This window comes from Oscarella lobularis, chromosome 19 (genome assembly GCF_947507565.1).
Source record: "Oscarella lobularis chromosome 19, ooOscLobu1.1, whole genome shotgun sequence".
NCBI classification, from domain to species: Eukaryota; Metazoa; Porifera; class Homoscleromorpha; order Homosclerophorida; family Oscarellidae; genus Oscarella; species Oscarella lobularis.
In genome coordinates, this window is record NC_089193.1 from 1,106,705 (window position 1) to 1,127,420 (window position 20,716).

A 20,716-nucleotide genomic window follows, 5' to 3' on the forward strand; every position below is an offset into this window, starting at 1 on the left:
AATGAAATCGATTTAATACGACATAGGCATCGGGATAATCTCTATGAGCAGGCCGTTACCATGCTCGACAATTGGCGATCGAGACAAGGAAGCTTAGGTACGGTCGAAATTCTCGTTGAAGCGCTTGTAAGGAGTGGGTATAAGGATAAAGCAGAAAAAATATTTTTCTCTGTGAAGAATTAATATTATTGATTTATTAGCGCTAGAACCCGTGGGTGCCTCAGTATAGAATCCCCTTGGCATTCCATGCTGAGGAGATACCATTATATGATAATCAACGTTCCGTATTATTAAGTTTTTTTATTATATCAGAGTGAAGATGAGAAAAACGCACGCATCAACACACACGCACACGCACACTAACTGGTTCGTTTGTTGACTATTATTAACAAAATTCTCCTATAGAATCCCCACTACTACCCCGTTATAGCATGCAAGTCCGGCCGAACTTTTTCCCCGCGACTCAGCATCCCAATGATGGGATAGAATCCTCCGTCGGGCACTTTCGCTACAGTCTGCCCGACTTTCTTTCCGTTCCGCGTAAAATACACCTCGACGCGTTGCCCCTCGCGCGCATCCAAGATATCATCGTCATCGTCATCGTCCTCCTCCTCCTCCTCCTCCTCATCATCATCATCAAGGAACTTCACCCCGCATCCCATGCGATCGCCTTGGTGACACGAAGGCCCAAACACCTGCCCAATTCCCTCCCCGTGAAACAACTTCCCGTCGTCGGCGTGATAGGCGACGGAACCCTTACTCCACCCCGGGTGCCGATACTTCGGATAATCCAGTCGCGCAATTCCAATCGCAACGTAACCCTTATCGCCCGAATCGACGATCTCCAACTCGAAATAATGATTATAGGGCGTGACGGGCGACGCGCTCAACGCGAGACCGCCGTCGGAGTCCGACTGGCCCAAGCCCGTATAGCAAAGCAGACCGTCCTTGCGAATGACGCGCGACAGACGCGTCCACTTCTCGATGGGATCCGCGAATCGATCGCGACCGATCATCTCGTCGTCGTCGTGCTCCGGCGGCCACGCGGCGCTCAGATCGACGCGAACCGATTCGCCGGCGCTGTGCAGTCCGACCGTCGGATAGAATCCGCCCGGCGGCGCGTGAACGCTCGCGCTGCCCAATTCCGTTCCGTTGCGCGTGAAGAAGACGCGCACGCGACGCGGTCCGGGACTCGGTGCCGCGTAGTCGATTCCGCATCCGATGACGTCACCGACTTCCGCCGGGGCAGCGAATCGGCGTCCGAAGCCGGTCGCCTGATAGAGTCGACCGTCGTCGCAGTGATAGGCGATCGAGTTCGAGTCCCAGCCGGGCTGGCGGCGAAGGCTGTAGCGCGCGTGGGCGAGACCGACGCCGATTCGGCCGCATTCGCCCCATTCGAGAATTTTCACCTCGTAGTAGGCGAATTCGGACGAGAAAGGGCGTCCCTTCGCTTGATAGACGCCCACGTCGCCGTATTGGGTCCCCGTGAATCGGAGCGTTCCGTCGGGCGACGCGTCGATTCGATCCGAACGAATTTCGTCGTCGTCGTCCTCGTCCTCGTCCTCCTCTTCGTTTTCGCCGCCGCCGGCTTCGAAGTCGTCCTCTTCGTCGCTGTATGGTGATTGGACGTCTTCCTCGTCGCCGACGTCGAACGGAAAGCCGAACGGGTTGTGCCCTCCCATGAAGGGAAAGCGACGCTGGCCCGGCTCGTCGCCGTCGGGAAACTCGTCGAGAAACTCTTCCAATTCGTCGGGATCCATCATATGACGTCGACTCCCCGCGCGCGCATGCTCCGTCGACGATTGGTTGCCAACGCGCTTGTCCCCATTAGTTTTCCGTCTTTATGAGCGTGAAAATTATCGAAGCGGCGACCAAGGGTCGACGACGGAAGTTGAAGCGATTGCTCAAAGGGGGCGTGCTCGTCGACGCGTGCGATTCCGAGCGACATACGGCGCTCTACGCAGCCGCTCTCAAGGGACATCTCAAATGCGTTAAGGAACTGCTGAAAAGAAACGCCGATCCGAATTTGTAATTAGATTAATTAATTAATTAATTAAATTTTAATTATTGTTTTTAAAGTTGTACCGTTCGTGGGAGTACGCCTCTTCACGCTGCGTGTTTCCATGGTAACGTAGACGTCGTTTGCACGCTGCTCGAGAGCGGAGCGGACGTGACGAAAGTGAGCAGTGGCGGCGAGACGCCGCGAGATTGTGCCGTCCGACGAAAAAACGAGAAAGTCGTAGAACTACTTGACCTCAGAGGTAATTATATAGGATCTCTAGCACACATATGTCTATGTAGTACCTATACGTGTATGTATTTAGATTCCTTTGTGAGAGGGCATATCAGTCATTCAGGAATTTCCGTAGCAGCGCCGCGAGTCTATGCGACGTCTTCGAGTTACCAAATAAGTCGTAAGAGAAGATTTGGTGTCTTCACACTGTGTGCTTAATTTTTGTCAGCTTTTCCCTCTGCTCTCTCGACGACGTCGTCGATTTGCTCGCGCGTCCTGTCGAGACCGAGCGTCGTCGAATTCGGCGCGACGAACGATCTTCCGGCGGCCGTTCTCGCTCGCATACCCGACGTCTCTGGAACGGAGCTCATTCTGAAGGAAATGCCGATCGTTCTGTCGAACTTTGCCGTGATACAGACGGCGACTTGGCGTGGGAGCGACGTCACGTTGAAAAAGCCGGCGATGGATGAAAATCAGGAAGCGGCGGCGAGACGAATGGTTAGAGAACTGCACATAATAAAGTAGGATATACGGAGAAGCGTAGGCTATAGAATTGAGTACGATTCTCTCTCTCTAAGGGACTTGCATCATCCCAACGTTGCCCTGCTGATGGGCGCTTCGATTGGGCCTTGGAGGGGCAATCTTTGTCTTATCATGGAACACGCGGCGAACGCTTCGCTCGACTATCAACTTCATACAAAACTGCGACGTTTCGGCGTCGAAGAATCGTGCAGTATTATGCTAGACGTGGCCAAAGGTGCATTTATCAATAATAATAAATAATTGATTAATATGCTTCTAGGTATGGTTTACGTTCACTCGTCTGGCTACGTTCACAGCTACCTAAATTCAAAGAGTATTTTGCTTACGTCAAAATTTACGGCCAAGGTGTACACCGTATGTAATTAAATGAATAGATATATAAACTTTACTATGTAGATTTGCAATTTTGATTCGGCACGAAAAGAGGGTAGCAGTTGCTCGGCTGTCTCCGATTTTCTCAATATGTATCGATGGCAAGCCGAAGAGCAGCTGAACGGAATGGCACCAGACCTGGTGAGCAAGCACTTGGACTACCTTCCCCCTTTTTAGCCCCAGTTCATTTTCCTTGAGGCTTCTGACGTCTACAGCTTTGCCTGCGTTTTCTGGGAGTGTCTAACCGGTTCTCTTCCCTGGCCTTCAATCGACGTCCTATCGATTCCCAAGGTCATCTGCATTCGACGCAAGCGATTGGAACCGCGACAAAATTGGCCAATAGGCATCAAACGCCTGCTAGGCCAATGCTACGCGCGACGAGAACGCAGACCGAATTTTCAAGAGGCAAAGCCATACGTAGTACATAGTACTAGTGCATACATGTATATGTGCTAATATTTTAGGTGTGTCGTAAGTTAGAGGCGTCCATGGACGGCGACGAGAACCCGTTCGCCGCGTCGACGCCGCCCGAGCGATCTGACAGTCCCGCGTGGGACGAACCGTGGCTTTTCAGCGAGTCGCCCGGCAGGGAGTCGACCCTGTTGGAGAATCGTCGCTATCGACGTCGTCATTCGGCGAGAACGTCGACGTCGAAGCTGAAGCAGCCGGAGACGCGACGCTTGTCTCTCGCCGCCGCCCCCGTCGCCGGCGGTTCGGCGCCCATTCTGAAGACGGGGAGCGGTCAGCAGGCGACGTTGCATTCGAAAAGTATTCGATTCTCGGTGGGCGACGGCGAAGATGAAAGGAAAACGATTCGGCGATCATTGTCCAAAGAAATATTTGACCAACTTCCGTTTCTATCGTCAGGTAACGAACTAGCGGCGGCCGCATCGCCGTCGTCATTGTCCGACTCCTCCTCCTCGTCGTTGGAAGACAAGTGACAATTTATGAAAAAAATTATTTATCATATCTTTTAGTAATACACAACACGTGACGTCTGTTTATTTTATGACGTCGAAGGGGGAAAGGTAAGAGATTGATAACCATGGCAACCAAACGGTTGTTTATTGTGGACAAATTTACGTGTACACGCCCCCTCTATTGCCCTCTCTCTCTTTAGCTGGTTCCCATGGTTCTCTCTCGTTCTATTCGACTCTTGAACGTCGTCGAGACCGTGTTCCACGCGTCCATGAATCGATCCATGCACATGGCGAGGCACTTCTGCTCGCCACTATCGAGCGTCGCGCCCGGCTTGTAAATGCACTTCTTGAAGCACTTCTTTGTCAGACGATGGATGAAGTCCTGCGCTTGCTCTTGAGCCGCTTGAGCGCTGATCCTCTGCATCATGGCGCTCTTCTGCTCGCGGGAGAGATTCGACGTCGGCGGATCCATGTGGCTGACGTAATTGTTACGGCAGTCACGCATGCTCCGGACTCCTGTGAAACTTGTGGACGGGTTCGAAACGATGCAGGTAGTTGTTTTGACTATATGCCGCTTCTGAGAGGGTCGCCGAGAGAAAATGGCCGGGGGCCCTGATGAGGAATCTAGTTTGCGCTGGTACACTGTACAATTTCCGTTTTATTGCTTTTAGACGAATGCAACATTTTCTCGAGCTGAATCAAAGGGAACTGACCCTCAACGAAGTTCTGATGAACCTCAAGAAAGATAGTAGGCACATGCGGACGGAAGTCGTTGCCCTCAAGCAAGGTCAGGAGGACCTTCTGAGGAGAGTCGCCAACCTCCAGCTAGGTCAGGAGGACCTTCTGACGAAAATGACTGTCCTCGAAAACAATCAGAGGAACATTCAGAGAAAATGCGACTATCTTAAAAAATTGCTCGTGGAGGAAGGTACTGTACGTTTAGTTGGTCAGGCTATGTTTTGCAAGTAAAATTTTAGTTATTCCAGAGTGGGAGCGTCCTCCTGAGCGTCGTCCTGGCAGATGCAATATATTGTAGGCGTTTTCAATACCTACTCAGAAACTGTATACATGTGTATTGAGGAAGTAATAAAATTATAGATGCTGTGAGACTCAGGGATCACACTCCCTCCACACCATAGATTTATCTATGTGAGTCAGACTATCTGCGACGGGCACGTGGGTTTTCTTCACACGTTTTATTAACAATCAAGAAGGCAATACTCTAGCAAAGGAGTCGTTCTTTTTTCCCCCCTACGCAGAGCCTCCGGATGCCGCTGTCGTCTCCTCGCTTCTCAACCTAGCCGCTCCGTTCGTCAGCTTGATATTAAGCTCCTGAGCGCGCTCGACAATCGCCTTGCGCTTCCGCGACGACACGTTGTGAGCGATCTCGCCCGCGTACGTGTGATTGACCATCATCATAACTTCTAACTCCTAGAAAGAGGCCCCCCGATCGATTTCTCCACGTTTCGCGGAAAGGAAAGTGCCGATTACCTTTACGTTGTGGATTACGAATCGATAGAAACCGTCCGCTGTCGATCGGTGTCTCGTTTTGCGATTCGTTCCGAAGCCGATGCTCGGCATGATGACTTGGCCTTTGAAGCGGCGTCGAACGCGATTGTCGATTCCTTTCGGTTTGCGCCAGTTCGGCTAGAAGGCGTTCGCGTCGTGTCGCGCGAATTGTTTAGGTCTTTCGTTCTCTATCTACCTTGAGTTTCTTGTAGCGATCCGATTGGTGACGCGTGAACTTGTGCGTTCGTTTCTTCACGACGGGGACTTTGTTTATCGAATGGATTGCCATCTCGAGTTCGGATGGACGAGATGCAACGAGATTTCGATCACCTTGTCGATCGAAGTGCTATCCGGGGAACTTTGCTACGTCGCGTACGTTATCGCGGACAGAATGGTAGACGCGGTTTTCGCTCGTTTGCGATCTCATTCGAAGCTCGAACGAGACGCCGCTATATCAGAAATGCAGACTATGATTGCATCGACCGATTTCTCCGCAAAGGAGCGCGTCGCCACGGAAATAGAACGACTTTTGAGCGACGAGAATAATTGGGAGAGTCGCCACGGCGGCCTCGCCGCTTCCCTGCTCATTCTAGGCCTACCGAACGACGAATTCAAGTCGTACGGATCGCATTTCGGCAAAATGCTTCACTCCAAAGCCGTGGAGCTTCTAAACGACGAAGAAAATCGCGTTCGCACGTCGGCAGGCAAGTGCAAGCCACGCCCACGCTTTTTTTTAGAAAACTTTTTTGTGTGTCTCAGGAGAAGCGTTCGGTCGCTTGTGCGGACAAGTGGGAAAAGAAATTTACGAAGAGAGCCGTCAACGTATTTTATCCATTATTGAAGAAAATATGCAAAGAGAGGACGATGAAGAAGGCGAAGAGGGAGATCGTCGTTCGGGAAATGAAGAATCGGTGAATAACGTAGACGTTGATCCGAGACGGAAAATTTTTCACGATACGGCCGGCTGGAAGAGTTTGGAAGCTGGAATGACGTCAGAATATCATTCGCTTGCTTCTGTGATTTTATTTTGTTCTTTTTTTAGGTGTTTGCGTTTTGTCGTTCGAAACTTGGGTTCCTCGTTCGACGAGTTCGTCGATTTGGAGTTCTTGGAGTTGATATTCGCCTGTCTCGTTCACACGAATCGATTCGTACGAGAAACCGGATTTCAACTTATTTCGTCGCTGGTGAAATCGGAAGAAACTGGTGCGCCAAAAACAAAATCGACGAGGAGAAAACGTTATAACCGTTCCGTTTGTTCAGATTCTCTCCGCCGGTCTGTGATGAAGTACGAAGACCGATTTTGCGCGGCTCTTGCTCGCGGATTGGCCGACAATTGGAGTCAGGTAACGCTCACAAGCAATTGATCAATTCTTTTTTCACGTTCTATTTTCAAGGTACGACTTGCTGCGTCCGTTGCGACGAGGCAATTTCTTTTGGCGTCGACGAAAGAGGAAGAACTGCGAAAGCATTTCGCTCAGCTGCTGCCTAGAATTTGCTTGAATAGGTAGGTACACACGTGAGAGCGTTAATACGCTTGTTTTTATATATCTTTTGTTCTAAATAGGTACTATGTAGCCGAAGGGGTTCGGATTTACTCTCAGGAGACGTGGAAACTAGTCGCTCGGGATCGAGGTCGTCTTCTAATTGAAGAACATATAGATTCTACTGTTGGTTTTTTTGAAATCGAATGTCAGGTCTGCTATTTACGTAAGCTTTCTCACAACGTAGGTCGATTTCTACATCTCTCAAACGACGGCTGACAATCACGCGGTCAGAGAGGCGGCGTGCGCTTGCATAGCAGAACTGGGAGCCAAGGTAATTTCCCATTAGCCAAGGAACAATTATTGACTGAGATATCACGCAGATAAGTCATTCGGTGATGCAGAGTCACGTTGAGAGACTTCTGCCTTGTTTGCTAACCTGTTTTCGCGACGATAGTTGGCCGGTCAGAGACGGTGAGGGAGTCTATTCACGTCGAGCTTTATTCCTGTTTGACACTTATCTCTTTACAGCGGCATGCGTTGCTTGCGGAAATTTTGTTAAGTGTTTTCCACAAGATAGTCGGTCAGTAAATAGAGGTTCTATTATAAGTGCTGGTGATCGTCTTTCTTTAGGTCTTTCTTGGACGAATTATATCACTTGTTTTTTGATAATCTCGCCGACGGAATTCCGTCCGTTCGTCAGGGCGCCGCTCTCGCTTTGGCGAACGTCGTCGAAGCATACGGTACTAAGGCAGGGATACCCTTACGTATTTTGAATTCTCAACTGCAAAGGCAAAGAAAGTCTTGATCTTGTAATGGGAATTGTCAGGGAGAGATTACCTAAAGTGAAAGAGCAAACGTCGGAGATTTCAGCTGTCAAGTGAGTCGTCGTTATCGTGTCTTTGTGCGTGCGTGTGACATCATTTCTGCTCAGGTTTGATACGAGTCCCGCGCTCTTTGGAGTCGTTAAGAGAGCGAGAGACAATGACATGGATCTTCATACTGATAAACTGGTAGCCGAGTTACCTTGTACATCTCCGGCGGCGAGATGAAGTCGATCTTTAGATGTATTCCTGCGGTTCTCTGGCTCCGAAGATGAAACGAGGCGCCGGATGCATGCATTCGACATTTCGAAAAGTCGCGGAGCCGTGGGAAGAAGCGGACGGGTGAGAGAGCGGATTGCGCGCGCGCGCTCTGCATCTTCTTACACGTTTGTGTACAAGGTGTGTCAACCTTGTGGCTGAGCTGTCCAGGTTGCCGTTGGCGACGCAGGACGTTCTAAATGCTCTACCGGTATTGGCGGACTCGTGTAACGCGAGACATTATCAGCAGCACTTTTCATTTCTTGAAACCACTTGGAAGCAGGTAGGATTATATAGTATATAGCCCCAATCGTTGATTCCTCCCCCTCCCTTCCCACCAGCTACCTAGAATAGCTAAAGGAGTACAAAAGCGAAACTTCAAGCGATACTTGGAACACTTCTTCCCGTCGTTATTCTACAGTTTGGTACGCATCTCTCTTCTCTTCTCAAGAAAAACGTCAAACCTTTTTTTCTTTCTCCTTAGGACTGTTCCGTTCCTTTGACTTGCGTCGCGGCGAAAGATTGCTTTGCCGCTTTGAAAACATTCGTAGGCGAGAACATCCTGAGAGGTCGCATCGAACAGTACGACCCAAGAATGCTCGAAAAAGTAAGCAACGCATTCCTTCTCTAAGAAACCAGAGTCTCACTATAAACTAATAAAGGTAAAGAGATACTTTGAACACATGCATCACTACAACGACATATAATATATTATTACTATTATAGACTATGTGTCCATCGACGAGTCGTCGCTGAACGTAGCCCTAGCAACGTCCGTCATAATAGGAAATTTCCCGACCGTCTTTTTCGCTCCTCGAGAAGCGGCCGTCAACTCGGCTTGCGACCAAAATAGCAATTTCATTATATTTCCCAATTTCGACGGCTTCATTCCCTGCGACTCGAGCATGGCGCCGTTCAATTGATTGGCGACCTTTTGTCGTTGGGTTTCGCGAAGCAAATCGCCGAACGGCGACTCTTCGGGATTCTCAAACGCCATGAGGGCCATCGTTCGTTCGAAATCGTTCAAAAATTCCGGATTCTCTTCGCCCAAATTCGCCAATTCGCGAGCGGCGAAATCGACGGCTTCCTCCAAATTTCCGCTTCGAATTAATTCGATTAGCTTCTGCTGCATCAGGCAGAAATTCAATTTTCGTTGCGAATCGAGAATCGACGGATCGAAGGCGTTGAGAAGTTTGATCGCTTCGTCGATGTCGCCGCTCTGGACGGCGGCGCGCGCGCGAAGGCGTTCGTCCAAGCCGCTCGCCTCCGACTCCGCCCCCCACTCCAAGCCCGTTTCCTCGGCGAATTTCTGAGCCGCCTCCTTGAAGCCTTCCGTCACGAGATAGTCCATGACGATGCGATTCACTTCGACGCGCGGCAGACGCATTTCGGCCGCCTCTTTCGTCCATTCGTCCTTCGAGACGGATTTGGCCATCCTCTCGCGCAAGCGGCCCACCACGCGCGTTAGAGCGCACGTGAAAAACGCAAAAATGGACGAACGAGCGTTTCAACTCGTTCGCCAGGCGCTGGCGATACTCTACGACGCCCGATCGGGCAACAAAGAACGCGCCGAAGCATCGGAACTTCTCACGGAAGCTCAAAACTCGCCGATAGCGTGGCAAATGGCCGATCGACTCCTTCGCGAATCGCCGGCGCCCGATCACAACAGCCGCTACTACGCGGCGCACACGATGCGCGCGAAAATCTACTACAACTTCGCCGAACTCGCTCCCGCCTCCCAATCGTCGCTGCGCGACTCGCTTCTCCACTATCTCTCGCCCGAATTCGGACTCGTCGACCACGCCCCCACGCGCACTCAACTCGCGCTAGCCGTCGCCGACATGGCGGTGCAGATGAACTCGTGGGAAAATCCGATCGTCGATCTCGTCGCTCGTTTGAGCGCGACGAAATCGACGCTCGTCGCGCTCGTCGACATATTGCTCGTCGTGCCGGACGAACTCAATTCGTCGCAATTGAATTTGGGCGAAAATCGTCGACGTCAATTCGGTCGTCTGCTCGAATCGACGTCCGACGCCGTTCTATCGCTTCTCGAGGCGTCGATCGAGGCGGAGACGAGCGACGTCGATTTTCAATTGAAAATTCTCGAATGTTTCGGAAATTGGCTCTATTTGAACGCCTGTTCGCCCGACGTTCTCGTACGCAGTCATCTCATATCGGTTCCCTTTATGGTTCTCTCGAATGGGGACGTCGACTCGCGACTGCACAAGGCGGCGGCCGATTGCGTGTGCGCGGCACTGTTCACCTGCGAGGAGGAATGGCAACGAAACGACGTTCTCGCAACGTTTCTTCAACCGCGCGTCTTCGCCTTATACGACGCCTATAGGACGTCGGTTGCGAACGAGGACGCCGAACACGCCGTCAGCCTGTGTCGCGTCTTCACGGAAATGGGCGAATCGTTCGTCGATCGTCTCGTCGCGACGCCCTCCGATTCCGGCGGTTTGGGCGACTTGAACGTTCTCGTTCTCGTCGTCGAATGTTGCAAGCATCCCGACTACGACGTCGCCGCGAAGACGTTTCACTTTTGGTATCGGCTCGCCGATCGGCTGTGGCGGCGTCGCGACGACGCGCTCTGGTCGCGCTTTCGTCCGCACGTCGAGAATCTTCTCGTCGCCCTCTGCGTTCAGTGTCGCTTCGACGACGATCGTCTTCCGTCGTCGACGTCGAAGCAGGACGATTTCGTCGATTTTCGCGAAAACGTCGCCGAAGTCGTGCGCGACGTCGTCTTTCCGCTCGGCTATCGGGCGTGCTTCAAGAGACTTCGCGCGCTTCTCGTCGCGCCGCTCGGCTCGTGGGCCGAAGCGGAAGCGATTCTCTTCGTCATGCAATCGATCGCGGATAAAATCGAGAGCGACGACGAGGAAATTGTCGGCGACGTTCTCGCGATCGTCGTCGCTTTGCCCGTCGACGCGCACGCGTTGCTCAAGCGCGCCGGTTTGCGATTGATCGGTCGATTGGCGCATTGGATCGATAAGCATCGCGACGCAATCGAATCGATATTGAGTAAATTGGTCGACGCTTTAAACGTCGAGGATCTCGCCGTCGAAGCGGCGTTGGCGCTCGATCAACTGTGCGAGGCGTGTCGCGAGCATCTCGTACCGCATCTCGACGCTCTTCTACGCATCGCCTTCGCCGCGACGAATTCGCTCGCGAAAAGTGCCGTCATCAGTCTTATACGCGGTATATGTTACGTCATAACGACACTTCCGTCGAATGACGTCACGGAGCAAATGGGAAAATTATCTCGTCTTGCAATCGAATCGATTCGACTGTCGCTTAGCGACGAAAACGTCGACGTCACCGTGCATCTCGATCGTCTCGCCGCCGTCTTTCGTTACACGATTCCGTCCGCGTCGTCGCTTCCCTGTCGACCGGTCGCCGAGGAAGCGTGGCCCGTTCTCTCGGCGGCGTGTCTTCGCTTTCAAGCCGACGTTACCATCATGGAACGCTGGTGTCGATGCGCTCGCTACATAGTACGCTGTCTATCGCGTCACGCGGCGAATCTCGTCGGTCAGCTCGCCAACGTCATCGTGACCGTCTACGCGTCTCATCCCCACTCGTGTTTTCTCTATCTCGCCGGCGTTCTCGTCGACGAGTTCGGCTCGTTGTCCGATTGCGAACCGGCCGGTTTTCTCGACATGCTGCGCGCCTTTGGGACGACGACGTTTCGGCTGCTCGCCGAAGCGGACGGCTTCGTTCGCAATCCCGACACCGTCGACGATCTGTTTCGTTTGTGCACGCGTTTTGCGCTTCGACTGCCCGTGCACTTTCTGTCGCTTCGCGACGTCGTGCCGTCGGTGATGGAGTGCGCGATTCGCGCGCTGCTTCTTCATCATCGCGACGCGCACGCGTCCGTTTGCCGATTTCTCTACGAGCTGATTCGCTCGCCGATGCACTGCGCCGACGCGGCGGCGACGGCGGCGGCGGCGTCGACGCACGAGGACATCGACGTTTGTCTCGCGCTTTTGGATGGGGTCGTGAAGGAGTACGGGGCGCGAATCGTTCGGCAAATCGTCGTCGGTTGCGTGGGAAAGATGCCTCGATACACGTTCGCCGATTTAGGTGATATCGTATGGGAATTAATGAAAATTTTTCCCGGGCCCGTTTCCGATTGGCTGAGCGCCGCTCTCGCCGGCGTTCTCGCCGACGAGGAGGAGAAGAGAGCGTCGAGCGACGCCGTTCCCAAGGCGACGAAAGAACAGCTACTGGAATTTCACAGACGCGTTGTGAATGCTAAGGAACACAATGACTTGTACGATGCCATTAGTGACTTGTCGCGCTTGTTTAGGTAAGACTGGGTGTAAGCGCTGTCAGAATCTCTAACGTTTATACAATTGATACTAAGCGTAGTCCTTTAGTAGCTGTGTAATAGGATATAGAAGACAGGTAAACGGGGGTCTCTCTTCGTTATTTTAACTAATATTAGTTTATGAGGTCCGTGTCTTTTTGCTCTGCTCTCTTCTTCAGTTTAGTTCGTCGGGATGGGCTGCCGCTTTGAAGAGAAGAACCGAAGCGGGTCCGACGGTGAAATAGGCGAAATGCTTCGGTTGATGCGTGACGTAGGAGCCGAAATTCGAGCCGACCACGCAATGCCAAAACGGGCTATACTTCTTATCGAATTCCTTCTTAATCGACGACGCGATGTCTTTCTCCAGGTTATTCTTCTCGGCCGCCTGTCGAGCGACGTCCATGGCGCGCTGCTGCATCTCTTCGGGCATGTCGGCGATTTTGATGACCGTCTTGATGTCCTGCGCCGAGAGAGCGTCCGTCTTTCGGGGCTGAGCCTGCGGCGGCTGCTGCATTGGTGCAAGAGAATACGGGTCGCTTTGTGGGGAGCATACCACGACTGCCTTCCTAAAGGTGATGAGGTAACATGTGCACTCTGGTATGCAGCTTTATTATATTCTCCTATTATTTTTTTAGCATGCTTCTGATCGAAATAGGAGCACGGCCGTTTGTCCGACGTAGAAGTAGATGTAATGATCCGACTCGTGGGAGACGTACGAGCCGAAATTGCGTCCGACGACGCAGTGCCACGCCGGACTGTACGTCTTGTCGAATTCGCGCTTGAGAAAATTTGCGACGTCCTGCTCGGTGTTGCCCGATTTCTCGAACGCCTGCAAAGCCCAATCTGTGGCGTCCTGCTGCAGCTCGACGGCCATGTTGCAGCTTTTGATGATCGCTTTCAACTTTCTTCCGCTCATCTTTTTGAGCACGTGAGTGTCCTAAGGGCGCGGTGAACGGTAAATAAAAATATATGTATTTAGAATTTAGCACGTGACATTATCCGGGGCCCGGTGACGTTGCGTCATTTGTAAGCCAACGGCCACGCGTCCGCCGCTCTTCTCTTACGGACGCATCTCTGGCGTCTCGGTAAGCTTATTTGGACTCTCCTATAAGCACGACGATGCTTATCAGCGCAGTCGCGTCGCAGTTCACGGATCCCGCTCCTTGATTTTCTTCGTTCGATCCACGTGCGCGGCGTTCGCGGCTTCCTTCTCGATAAGATCTTTCTATTTTTGTGCCTACGCACGCTCGCCCGAACACGCGAGCGTCTGCAGTAGCACTGGGGCCCCCAAACTAGAGTTACCCGCGCTTGTCGTTCGTTTTTGGAGCTCCGCGCCTTGAAGGCTCCTTCTCAGCGCCGCTCCTCTCTCATCCTCCATCATAGCACGCGAACCTTACCCTTCGGTACTAGGAACGTCTCGTTTTCTTAGTCTTCGTAAAGGAAGAAGATACGCAGTGGCTCAAGATGAAGAGGAGTGACTTGTTTGCATGTTGAAGATACTTTTTTGCATGAGTAGTTGCATGCATTTTTGCTCTTGATCTCCAGGTTATGGAGACAAGAGGACGTCGGTTTAGCCTAGGGACATGCGCGCGCGTCTTGCATGAAAGCGTGCCTTCTTCTTTTTTCAGAAGAAGGTACGTCTATTAGCGCGCTCGTTCCTATGGCTCAACTAAAGCACGCGACGTAATAATGCCTTAGACGTCATTTTTACGTTGCGTGCCATTTTTGCTAATAAAAGTAGGGTAAATTATGGCCAAATTTTTATTGATAATATCCCGGATGTACAAATAAAAAAATGAAAGTCCTCTCGGTCTCCCCTTCCTCCTCCTCCTTCTTTCTTGGTTGTCCCCGGGCCGTCGCTCCTGCGCTGCCGCTTGACCCATAGGAGGCCAAGCGGTGAGACTGAGACTGCAGTCCCCACAGTGAACTTTAACCCAAGTCCACAGGGGGTAGGCACATTAACCTCCAGCCACCAAGGAGGGAGACTTTAACCCAAGTCCCCAGGGGAGAGCGCATTAACCTCCAGCCCACAAGGAGGGAGACTTTGCCCAAGTCCCCAGGGTGAACTTTAACCCAAGTCCACAGGGGGACAGCTGATTAACCTCCGGCTGCCAGGGAGGGAGACTTTAACCCAAGTCCCCAGGGTGATGGCTTCGTCTACATCTTCTTCTCTCTGCATCTAAAATCGTCGGATTGGTTGATCCGTTGGGGGAGAGGAGAGAACTAAAATTCAAATTGAAACCAGTGCACTCAAATCTACTGTCTTATTTACCTTGAATGACTTGAGAAACGCCGTGGAGGAGGAGGGAATTGATCCATGTATTGATATAGGCATCTGCAAAAAATGCCGATTTCAGACAAAATTTGAGGTGTGAGGTCCTTTTGGTATCGTGAGGTCAAACAGACAACCCATCCCCATTGTTTTATAAAGAAATTTTAGGAATCGGAGAGGTCACCAAAATGACCAAAAACCATGGACTATAGCTCACGGTTGCTTAAAAATCTCAACTCACAAATTTCCGAATAAACGCGCTAGATCTACTCTACTTTATCAGTAGAACAACCCTACGAGGTCAAACGGTTCGTACGAATCGAATTTCACACGAAAAACGACCCGCTTCCGGTACTCATTAATATCCGACACGCCCCTCGAAAAAGCAACATATTTGGCACGGCAGACAAATTTGAGACCGTGGAGTTAACTAGGTACTTCAGCTCTATCGTTTGACATAGAAAATTAGGAGTTCTGAGAGATAGGGTTTTTGACCAAAAACCATGGACTATAGCTCACGGTTGCCTAAAAACCTGACCTCGCCGATTTCCTAATAAACGCGCTAGATCTACTCTACTTTATCAGTAGATCAATCCCATGAGGTCAAACAGTTCGTACGAGTCAAATTTCACACTGAAAAAGACTCATTTCCTGTACTCATTAATATTAGTCACGCCCCTCAAAAAAGCCCAAAAATGACGTAATAGAAAAATTTGAGACAGTGAAGTTAATAAGATAACTTTGGCTCTATCGTTTGACAAAGAAAATTTCGAATTCTAAGAGATGGAAGTTTTGACTAAAACCATGAGCTATAGTTCACGGTTGGTGAGAAATGGCACAAACGCAAATCTCCTATCTGACTGTCTCAAACGATATATAGGTATTATTTTAGACGTTTGGCATTGGCGGACCTGCCCTAGCTAACGAATCTAAGGCGAAATAGCGATCGAAATTTGGGGGCGGAGTCAAGTGCCGTTCGACTCCTTCTCGCCGAAGAACGTCGTTTATCGGCACAGGAACTATTATTGACGCTAGAAAATGTTTTCTAAACGTGCTTTCGAGCGTCTAATAACGCTGTTGCGAAAGATACGCGAAACTCTCCCTTTTCGCAACTTTTTAACGGCGAGAACGAGCCGAAAACGCTTTCAAATGCATCTACGAGGGTAGAGAGCGTCGTACCTGAGCTGCTTCGTTCGTTTTCAAGTCGTTTTTCTTCGTCCATGCTTCCGACCACGTGCGTTTCGATAGCGCGCTAAGGTTGACGTCATCAATACAGGTATGTATGGAAATACATAGACTTCATACCAATTTCTACGTGTACGCATCCCCCCGACTTGATTGCTGCACTCAATTCTAAAATCCTTCTCACTCTACGTCATCAAAATCAAGAACAGGACTGTCTTCAATCTCTTCAATCAGCGGCTTTATTATGTCTTTGGATTGCTGATGAACGGGAAACACCCACTTTTGTTCCCCAGCAAAACTTGAAGCCGACTCTTCTTCAGTACGAGTCTCCTAAATTCATCAATTCAGCAAATACATCGGTCTTTGTCTACTCAATCTTACGGTTACCTCCGCTTCGTCATCATCGTCATCATCGATTTCCTCCAAACCGGGAAGATCCTAAAGCGTAATTTCACCAAAAATTTTAATTGAAAGCCCAACTAAATCGTACACTAGTAACGACAAGATCTCCAGTTGTCTTCGCTTCGTCTTCACCGTTGTCACTACTCGTCGTCTCCATTTCATTCTCCACGTCGTCTTCTCCATCCGAAGTCGCCGCTCGATCAGCGACGGTGGCTTTAGCCTTGTCTCTTAGCGCAGTCAGAGCTACACAAAATAATATAAAACGAGGTCTCATATAGTCTTTCTCATCTAACCACTACACCCCCTTAGCACATAGACTATGTTTGTTCTGGGAGACTTCTCCTTTACTAGTCTAATTATTTCTGACTTACCATTGACGCTGTCCATGATTTTCTGCTGCTCTCTCTCGTTCCATCGTTTCCTTTCCTCGCGCTCCGCCTCCAGTCCGCCTCGTTGCCTTGAAGAAAGTGCTACTAAGCCAGCTCCTTCTCCCCCCTTCGTTGGACGAATACTCACCACGCTTCGGTGCACGCTCTCTCCTTTGGAAAGACGGGCCGGTCGTCAAGAAAACGCAGTCCACTCTGCAGTAGTAAGAAGATGACTAATAATAAATAGGTGCTTCACTGATTGACTAAAGCACTTACTATAGCACAGATGACTGTCTTTCGATAGTTCTTGATTTTCTTAACGACGGGGTTTCCCATCAAGTTGAGCACGTGCTAATAAAGAGATTTAATTAATTAATAGTAATGTGAGAATTCAATGTCTCACCAGATTCGGCATTTCTTGAAGAACAGACAGAATTTCTGGATCATCCAATTGATTGTAGGACAAGTCAAGAACACTATGTATATAAAGAAAATAATTTCCCATACTGTATACATGATGTATAATACCTCAATGAAGGGCAATCAAGTAATCCTCGAATATCTTGAGCACATCTAAGTCGATTGTGAGCAATTTGCAATGTTCCTAATTTCGTGAGACATTCTAGTCGACGATACAAAAAATTATTCAAATTTAATAATTGTTATACTGAGTGTGAGTGTACCCAAGTTATCTATTCTTTCGATGCTGTTATTGCTCACGTTCAAATTGTCGAGTTCGGGAACGACGTCCAAATTTTCGATTTTTTTGATCAGATTCTGCTGCAAATATCTGAAATTTCGCACTCTCTCTCAAAAACTCTAAAAAACGATTTTTTCGACTTACAGACAACGCATTAGGGGTTGATTGTGGAGATTTTCGATTCGTCGAATTCCGTTGCTTTCGAGCCACAGGCACTTGAGACCCGTATACTCGTCCAAATTCTCGATTTTAGCGAATCCTGCGATAAAACGATATATCCACATGCAAGAATGCGTCTAAAACTGGCTCTAAAACCTTGGAAATGAAGATAGAGTACGTCGTTGAGATGCGGCGTGTGATAGAGTTTGTGCTTTTTGCACAGACTCTGAATGAAAGCCTTCGTCATTCTAAAAGTGAACCGGTAGACACTAGCGTTACTAAGTAAGACAAGATATTTACCGAGGAAAGCCATCTTCGTCCTTTTCGACGACTCTACGAAAGGGCATCGTTACGCTGCGTCACCAGGGCAATATACATACGGGCAAGTAACCACGTGATTTCTTCTCTGGGGCTCCCGTTGCTAGTGAGTCAAGATCTTCGAAGCGTCTAAAAGTATGCAGAAGCCGAGATTCTGGTCGAGTACTGCATCAGCGGCTTCAGTTTAGCGAGTAGGTAAAAACACGTGAGCTACGCCAAAGGTCCCGGTTCTACTCGCACACAAAGATGTCGGAACAGGTAAGAGAAATCCTAATAGGGGTCCACCACGTGTCTCGCTGACGCGCTGTTTCGCAGACGGAACGCGCTTACCAGAAGCAGCCGCCCATATTCGAAAACAAGAAACGCCTGATCGGGCAAGCGGCGAAAAAAGAGGGCCGATTCGTGCGAAGCGTCGGCTTGGGCTTCAAAACGCCGCGCGAAGCGATCGAGGGAACGTACATCGATAAAAAATGCCCGTTCACGGGCAACGTGAGCATTCGCGGCCGCATACTGAACGGCGTCGTGACGAAAATGAAGATGAAGAGAACGATCGTGATTCGACGCGATTATCTCCACTATATCACGAAGTACAATCGTTTCGAGAAGCGACACAGGACGTTGTCCGTTCACTGTTCGCCTTGCTTTCGGTAAGACGTCGCGTCGATTGCGTTTTAGGTCGGTGAGGCCCCCTTTGGGGAATCGTTTTTAGGGACATCGCTATCGGCGATATGGTGATCGTCGGGCAGTGTCGGCCGCTTAGTAAAACGGTTCGCTTCAACGTTCTGAAGGTGAACAAGTCGGCGTCGGCGAAGAAACAATTCAAGAAATTTTGACATTAGCGCGCGCGTCGTTCCTTTTTTGCTTATAACTCAATGATCTAGCACAATAGAAACGACGAAAAATCTATCCGGGGGGCAGGCGTCTGTGTGCGCGCTTTAGACTTAGACTAGCGGCGTTTTTCTTCTTCTCTTCGCGGCCTTCTCGCGCATCGCCTTCAACGCTTGCCATTCTCTGTATTCCTGCTCGTAACGAACTTTGTCGGCATCCGCTTTTTCGGCATAAACCTACACGAAAAAAAAAATATCCAATTTTCATTTAATTAATTATTTAATTATTACCTGTTTCTCTGTCTCTGTCATTGCTCTCCACATTTCGGCCATTTCGTGCAATACTTCTTTAGCTTCTTTATCCTAGACAAAAAAAAGCTCGTAGTCATTTTTTTTGTTTAGCAATTTCATCTGCCTTACAGCAAATTGTCCTGTTTCGGCCACTTCCTGCGTGAACACGGCGAAAGGTCCAAGCGGCTTCTTTGGAACCATCTAGACAGTTGAAACTCTCACACAAAGCACTCCTTATCTATTCAAGTTCACCTCCTTTCCCGTCTTCAGTGGCCCATACTTTGCCTCATACTCAGACACGTCCTTTTCATATCGTTCCTTGTCGTCAGCAGCCTTACGTTTGTAGTCCTGCACCCCCCCAAAGACAAAGACATATATATATCTATACGCATGAAGTTTTAATATAGAATCAATGCTTACGGTTTTCTCGTCGTCCGTCAGCTCTTTCCACCGGGTCGCAGCAGCAGCCATTTTGTCCTTTACTTTCATGTTCTAAATCAAAATATCGATCATCCCAAATTCATACGCGGGTCTTGGAGATATATCTCCACCTCTCCGTCCAAGGCTCCAGACATGAATAACTCCTTGACAAATATGTTGTACGGCGACAACGCCTTCTTGGGAAGAACGGGCTGATGCTCTTTCCATATGCGAAGTTCTTCCTCGTATTTTGTTCGCGATTCGTTTGCCTTCATTCGATAGTCCTGCAACCGTCACCCCCAATAATTAATAACAGTTTATCCACGAGAATGATTCTTACGTACCTCCTTTTCTTCATCCGAAAGTGTTTTCCACTTCTCACCGGCCTTTATCATCCTATCGGTCATCGGAGTTTTCTAAAGAAAACGTAGACGATTTATTATTGATGCTATCATATCTATTATATCAATTTGTACCAGATCCTTGAGCGATTTCATATCCTCAGATCCAAAATAATCTGAAATGAAAAGAGCGTACGCCGACAACGGCCTTTTGGGTCTTCCATCGTCGACTTTCTGTCCTCCCTAAGAGACGTCGTTATCACATACACGAAGATATATCCCACGTCTTCGCATACCATAACGACTCGAGATTTCTTCTTCTCCTTTTGCCTTCGTTCGAATTCGACCAATTCCTGTTTCTGCGCTTCGTCCAAGTCTCTCATAAATCGATCCTTGGCCAAGCGAAATTCGGCGAGCAATTCGTCAGCTCGAACCTTATAGTCCTAAGAAAAAAAATAAAAAATAAAAAATCCATTAATTAATTCAATTATTTAATTAAAAACGAACCTGCTTGCGCGCTTCGCTCAAAGCTCGATACTGATCGGAAAGAAGCAGGGTAAGTTCGCCGGGCTTCAGATCTAAAACAAAACAAAAGATGGGGCGCGAGACGCCAAAATTGCAAAACATCGCGCCTAGCTCACGTGGAAATTCGTCCTTCAGTTGACCGCGAACGTCTTCGGCGAAGAGCATGTAGCTATTTCTAAAAGCGAGAGCGGGTTGGGTTCGATTGCTGCGCGTGCACGAGCGCTCGCGGGCTACTTTGGACGGCGCGGACGCCGTTTCACGAGTTCGGCGATCGCGTCGCCGCTTGCGCTGGCCAAACAGCGCGGAAATAGCGCCGATGCAATCGACGGCTGCAGAAAGGATCTAAAGTGGAACGAATCGACGTCGAGACGCGTTGGGAAAACGGCGAATTCACCTCGCTATTCGCAGCATTGCGCTCGTAGGCTGATATCAAACCGCGAAAACACGTGCGAAAACGAGCGC

At 49.7% G+C, this 20,716-nt stretch overlaps 9 protein-coding genes across 15 annotated transcripts; 4 read left to right on the top strand and 5 right to left on the bottom strand.

Moving 5' to 3' along the window:
- Positions 1–280: 280 nt before the first annotated feature.
- Positions 281–1,779, bottom strand: LOC136198759 (SPRY domain-containing protein 3-like). Its single transcript, XM_065988792.1, has one exon. It carries the CDS (start codon positions 1,761–1,763, stop codon positions 417–419), a length of 1,347 nt encoding a protein of 448 aa, XP_065844864.1. The 5' UTR covers positions 1,764–1,779; the 3' UTR covers positions 281–416.
- On the top strand, positions 433–4,142 carry LOC136198747 (integrin-linked protein kinase homolog pat-4-like). Its single transcript, XM_065988774.1, has 9 exons — positions 433–2,028; positions 2,080–2,261; positions 2,325–2,414; positions 2,463–2,754; positions 2,812–2,990; positions 3,036–3,121; positions 3,173–3,289; positions 3,347–3,553; positions 3,613–4,142. The coding sequence occupies exons 1-9, from the start codon at positions 1,844–1,846 to the stop codon at positions 4,087–4,089; spliced, it is 1,815 nt and encodes a 604-aa protein (XP_065844846.1). The 5' UTR covers positions 433–1,843; the 3' UTR covers positions 4,090–4,142.
- Positions 4,143–5,249: 1,107 nt separating this feature from the next.
- LOC136198784 (large ribosomal subunit protein eL32-like) lies at positions 5,250–5,926 on the bottom strand. The gene is made up of 3 exons (XM_065988820.1): positions 5,774–5,926; positions 5,560–5,715; positions 5,250–5,499 (listed from the first exon to the last, which is right to left on the bottom strand). The coding sequence occupies exons 1-3, from the start codon at positions 5,864–5,866 to the stop codon at positions 5,320–5,322; spliced, it is 429 nt and encodes a 142-aa protein (XP_065844892.1). The 5' UTR covers positions 5,867–5,926; the 3' UTR covers positions 5,250–5,319.
- A 33-nt stretch (positions 5,927–5,959) lies between these two features.
- Positions 5,960–9,063, top strand: LOC136198741 (uncharacterized). 2 transcript variants are annotated; one of them, XM_065988769.1, is made up of 17 exons: positions 5,960–6,281; positions 6,337–6,568; positions 6,620–6,780; positions 6,838–6,920; positions 6,972–7,081; positions 7,142–7,244; positions 7,306–7,392; positions 7,442–7,532; positions 7,590–7,641; positions 7,692–7,801; positions 7,851–7,938; positions 7,993–8,071; positions 8,124–8,224; positions 8,282–8,423; positions 8,482–8,565; positions 8,625–8,802; positions 8,867–9,063. In XM_065988769.1, exons 1-16 carry the CDS (start codon positions 5,969–5,971, stop codon positions 8,769–8,771), a joined length of 1,983 nt encoding a protein of 660 aa, XP_065844841.1. In that variant the 5' UTR covers positions 5,960–5,968; the 3' UTR covers positions 8,772–8,802; positions 8,867–9,063. The 2 variants fall into 2 exon arrangements, with proteins under 2 accessions (XP_065844841.1, XP_065844840.1); XM_065988768.1 differs by having other exon boundaries at positions 8,625–9,063.
- On the bottom strand, positions 8,868–9,491 carry LOC136198660 (glucose-induced degradation protein 8 homolog). Its single transcript, XM_065988663.1, has one exon. The coding sequence runs from the start codon at positions 9,489–9,491 to the stop codon at positions 8,868–8,870; it is 624 nt and encodes a 207-aa protein (XP_065844735.1).
- Positions 9,374–14,204, top strand: LOC136198729 (transportin-3-like). 4 transcript variants are annotated; one of them, XM_065988746.1, is made up of 5 exons: positions 9,374–12,544; positions 12,593–13,026; positions 13,082–13,374; positions 13,426–13,531; positions 13,876–14,204. In XM_065988746.1, exon 1 carries the CDS (start codon positions 9,490–9,492, stop codon positions 12,448–12,450), a length of 2,961 nt encoding a protein of 986 aa, XP_065844818.1. In that variant the 5' UTR covers positions 9,374–9,489; the 3' UTR covers positions 12,451–12,544; positions 12,593–13,026; positions 13,082–13,374; positions 13,426–13,531; positions 13,876–14,204. The 4 variants fall into 4 exon arrangements, with proteins under 4 accessions (XP_065844818.1, XP_065844819.1, XP_065844816.1 ...); XM_065988747.1 differs by having other exon boundaries at positions 9,374–13,026; positions 13,857–14,204; XM_065988744.1 differs by having other exon boundaries at positions 9,374–13,026.
- Positions 14,203–17,911, bottom strand: LOC136198767 (dynein axonemal assembly factor 1-like). 3 transcript variants are annotated; one of them, XM_065988804.1, is made up of 15 exons: positions 17,833–17,911; positions 17,689–17,780; positions 17,518–17,632; positions 17,357–17,463; positions 17,202–17,295; positions 17,077–17,149; positions 16,950–17,024; positions 16,822–16,886; positions 16,677–16,762; positions 16,394–16,548; positions 16,291–16,341; positions 16,024–16,233; positions 15,898–15,970; positions 14,719–14,781; positions 14,203–14,669 (listed from the first exon to the last, which is right to left on the bottom strand). In XM_065988804.1, exons 1-12 carry the CDS (start codon positions 17,877–17,879, stop codon positions 16,084–16,086), a joined length of 1,110 nt encoding a protein of 369 aa, XP_065844876.1. In that variant the 5' UTR covers positions 17,880–17,911; the 3' UTR covers positions 14,203–14,669; positions 14,719–14,781; positions 15,898–15,970; positions 16,024–16,083. The 3 variants fall into 3 exon arrangements, with proteins under 3 accessions (XP_065844876.1, XP_065844873.1, XP_065844874.1); XM_065988801.1 differs by having other exon boundaries at positions 16,285–16,341; XM_065988802.1 differs by lacking the exons at positions 14,203–14,669; positions 14,719–14,781; positions 15,898–15,970 and having other exon boundaries at positions 15,977–16,233; positions 16,285–16,341.
- A 122-nt stretch (positions 17,912–18,033) lies between these two features.
- On the top strand, positions 18,034–18,756 carry LOC136198782 (small ribosomal subunit protein uS17-like). The gene is made up of 3 exons (XM_065988818.1): positions 18,034–18,108; positions 18,166–18,497; positions 18,560–18,756. The coding sequence occupies exons 1-3, from the start codon at positions 18,097–18,099 to the stop codon at positions 18,681–18,683; spliced, it is 468 nt and encodes a 155-aa protein (XP_065844890.1). The 5' UTR covers positions 18,034–18,096; the 3' UTR covers positions 18,684–18,756.
- Positions 18,669–20,677, bottom strand: LOC136198764 (transcription factor A, mitochondrial-like). Its single transcript, XM_065988799.1, has 13 exons — positions 20,649–20,677; positions 20,489–20,596; positions 20,371–20,429; positions 20,237–20,307; positions 20,026–20,172; positions 19,865–19,972; positions 19,733–19,804; positions 19,520–19,672; positions 19,389–19,460; positions 19,221–19,316; positions 19,098–19,169; positions 18,969–19,040; positions 18,669–18,914 (listed from the first exon to the last, which is right to left on the bottom strand). The coding sequence occupies exons 1-13, from the start codon at positions 20,663–20,665 to the stop codon at positions 18,792–18,794; spliced, it is 1,170 nt and encodes a 389-aa protein (XP_065844871.1). The 5' UTR covers positions 20,666–20,677; the 3' UTR covers positions 18,669–18,791.
- Positions 20,678–20,716: the final 39 nt, after the last annotated feature.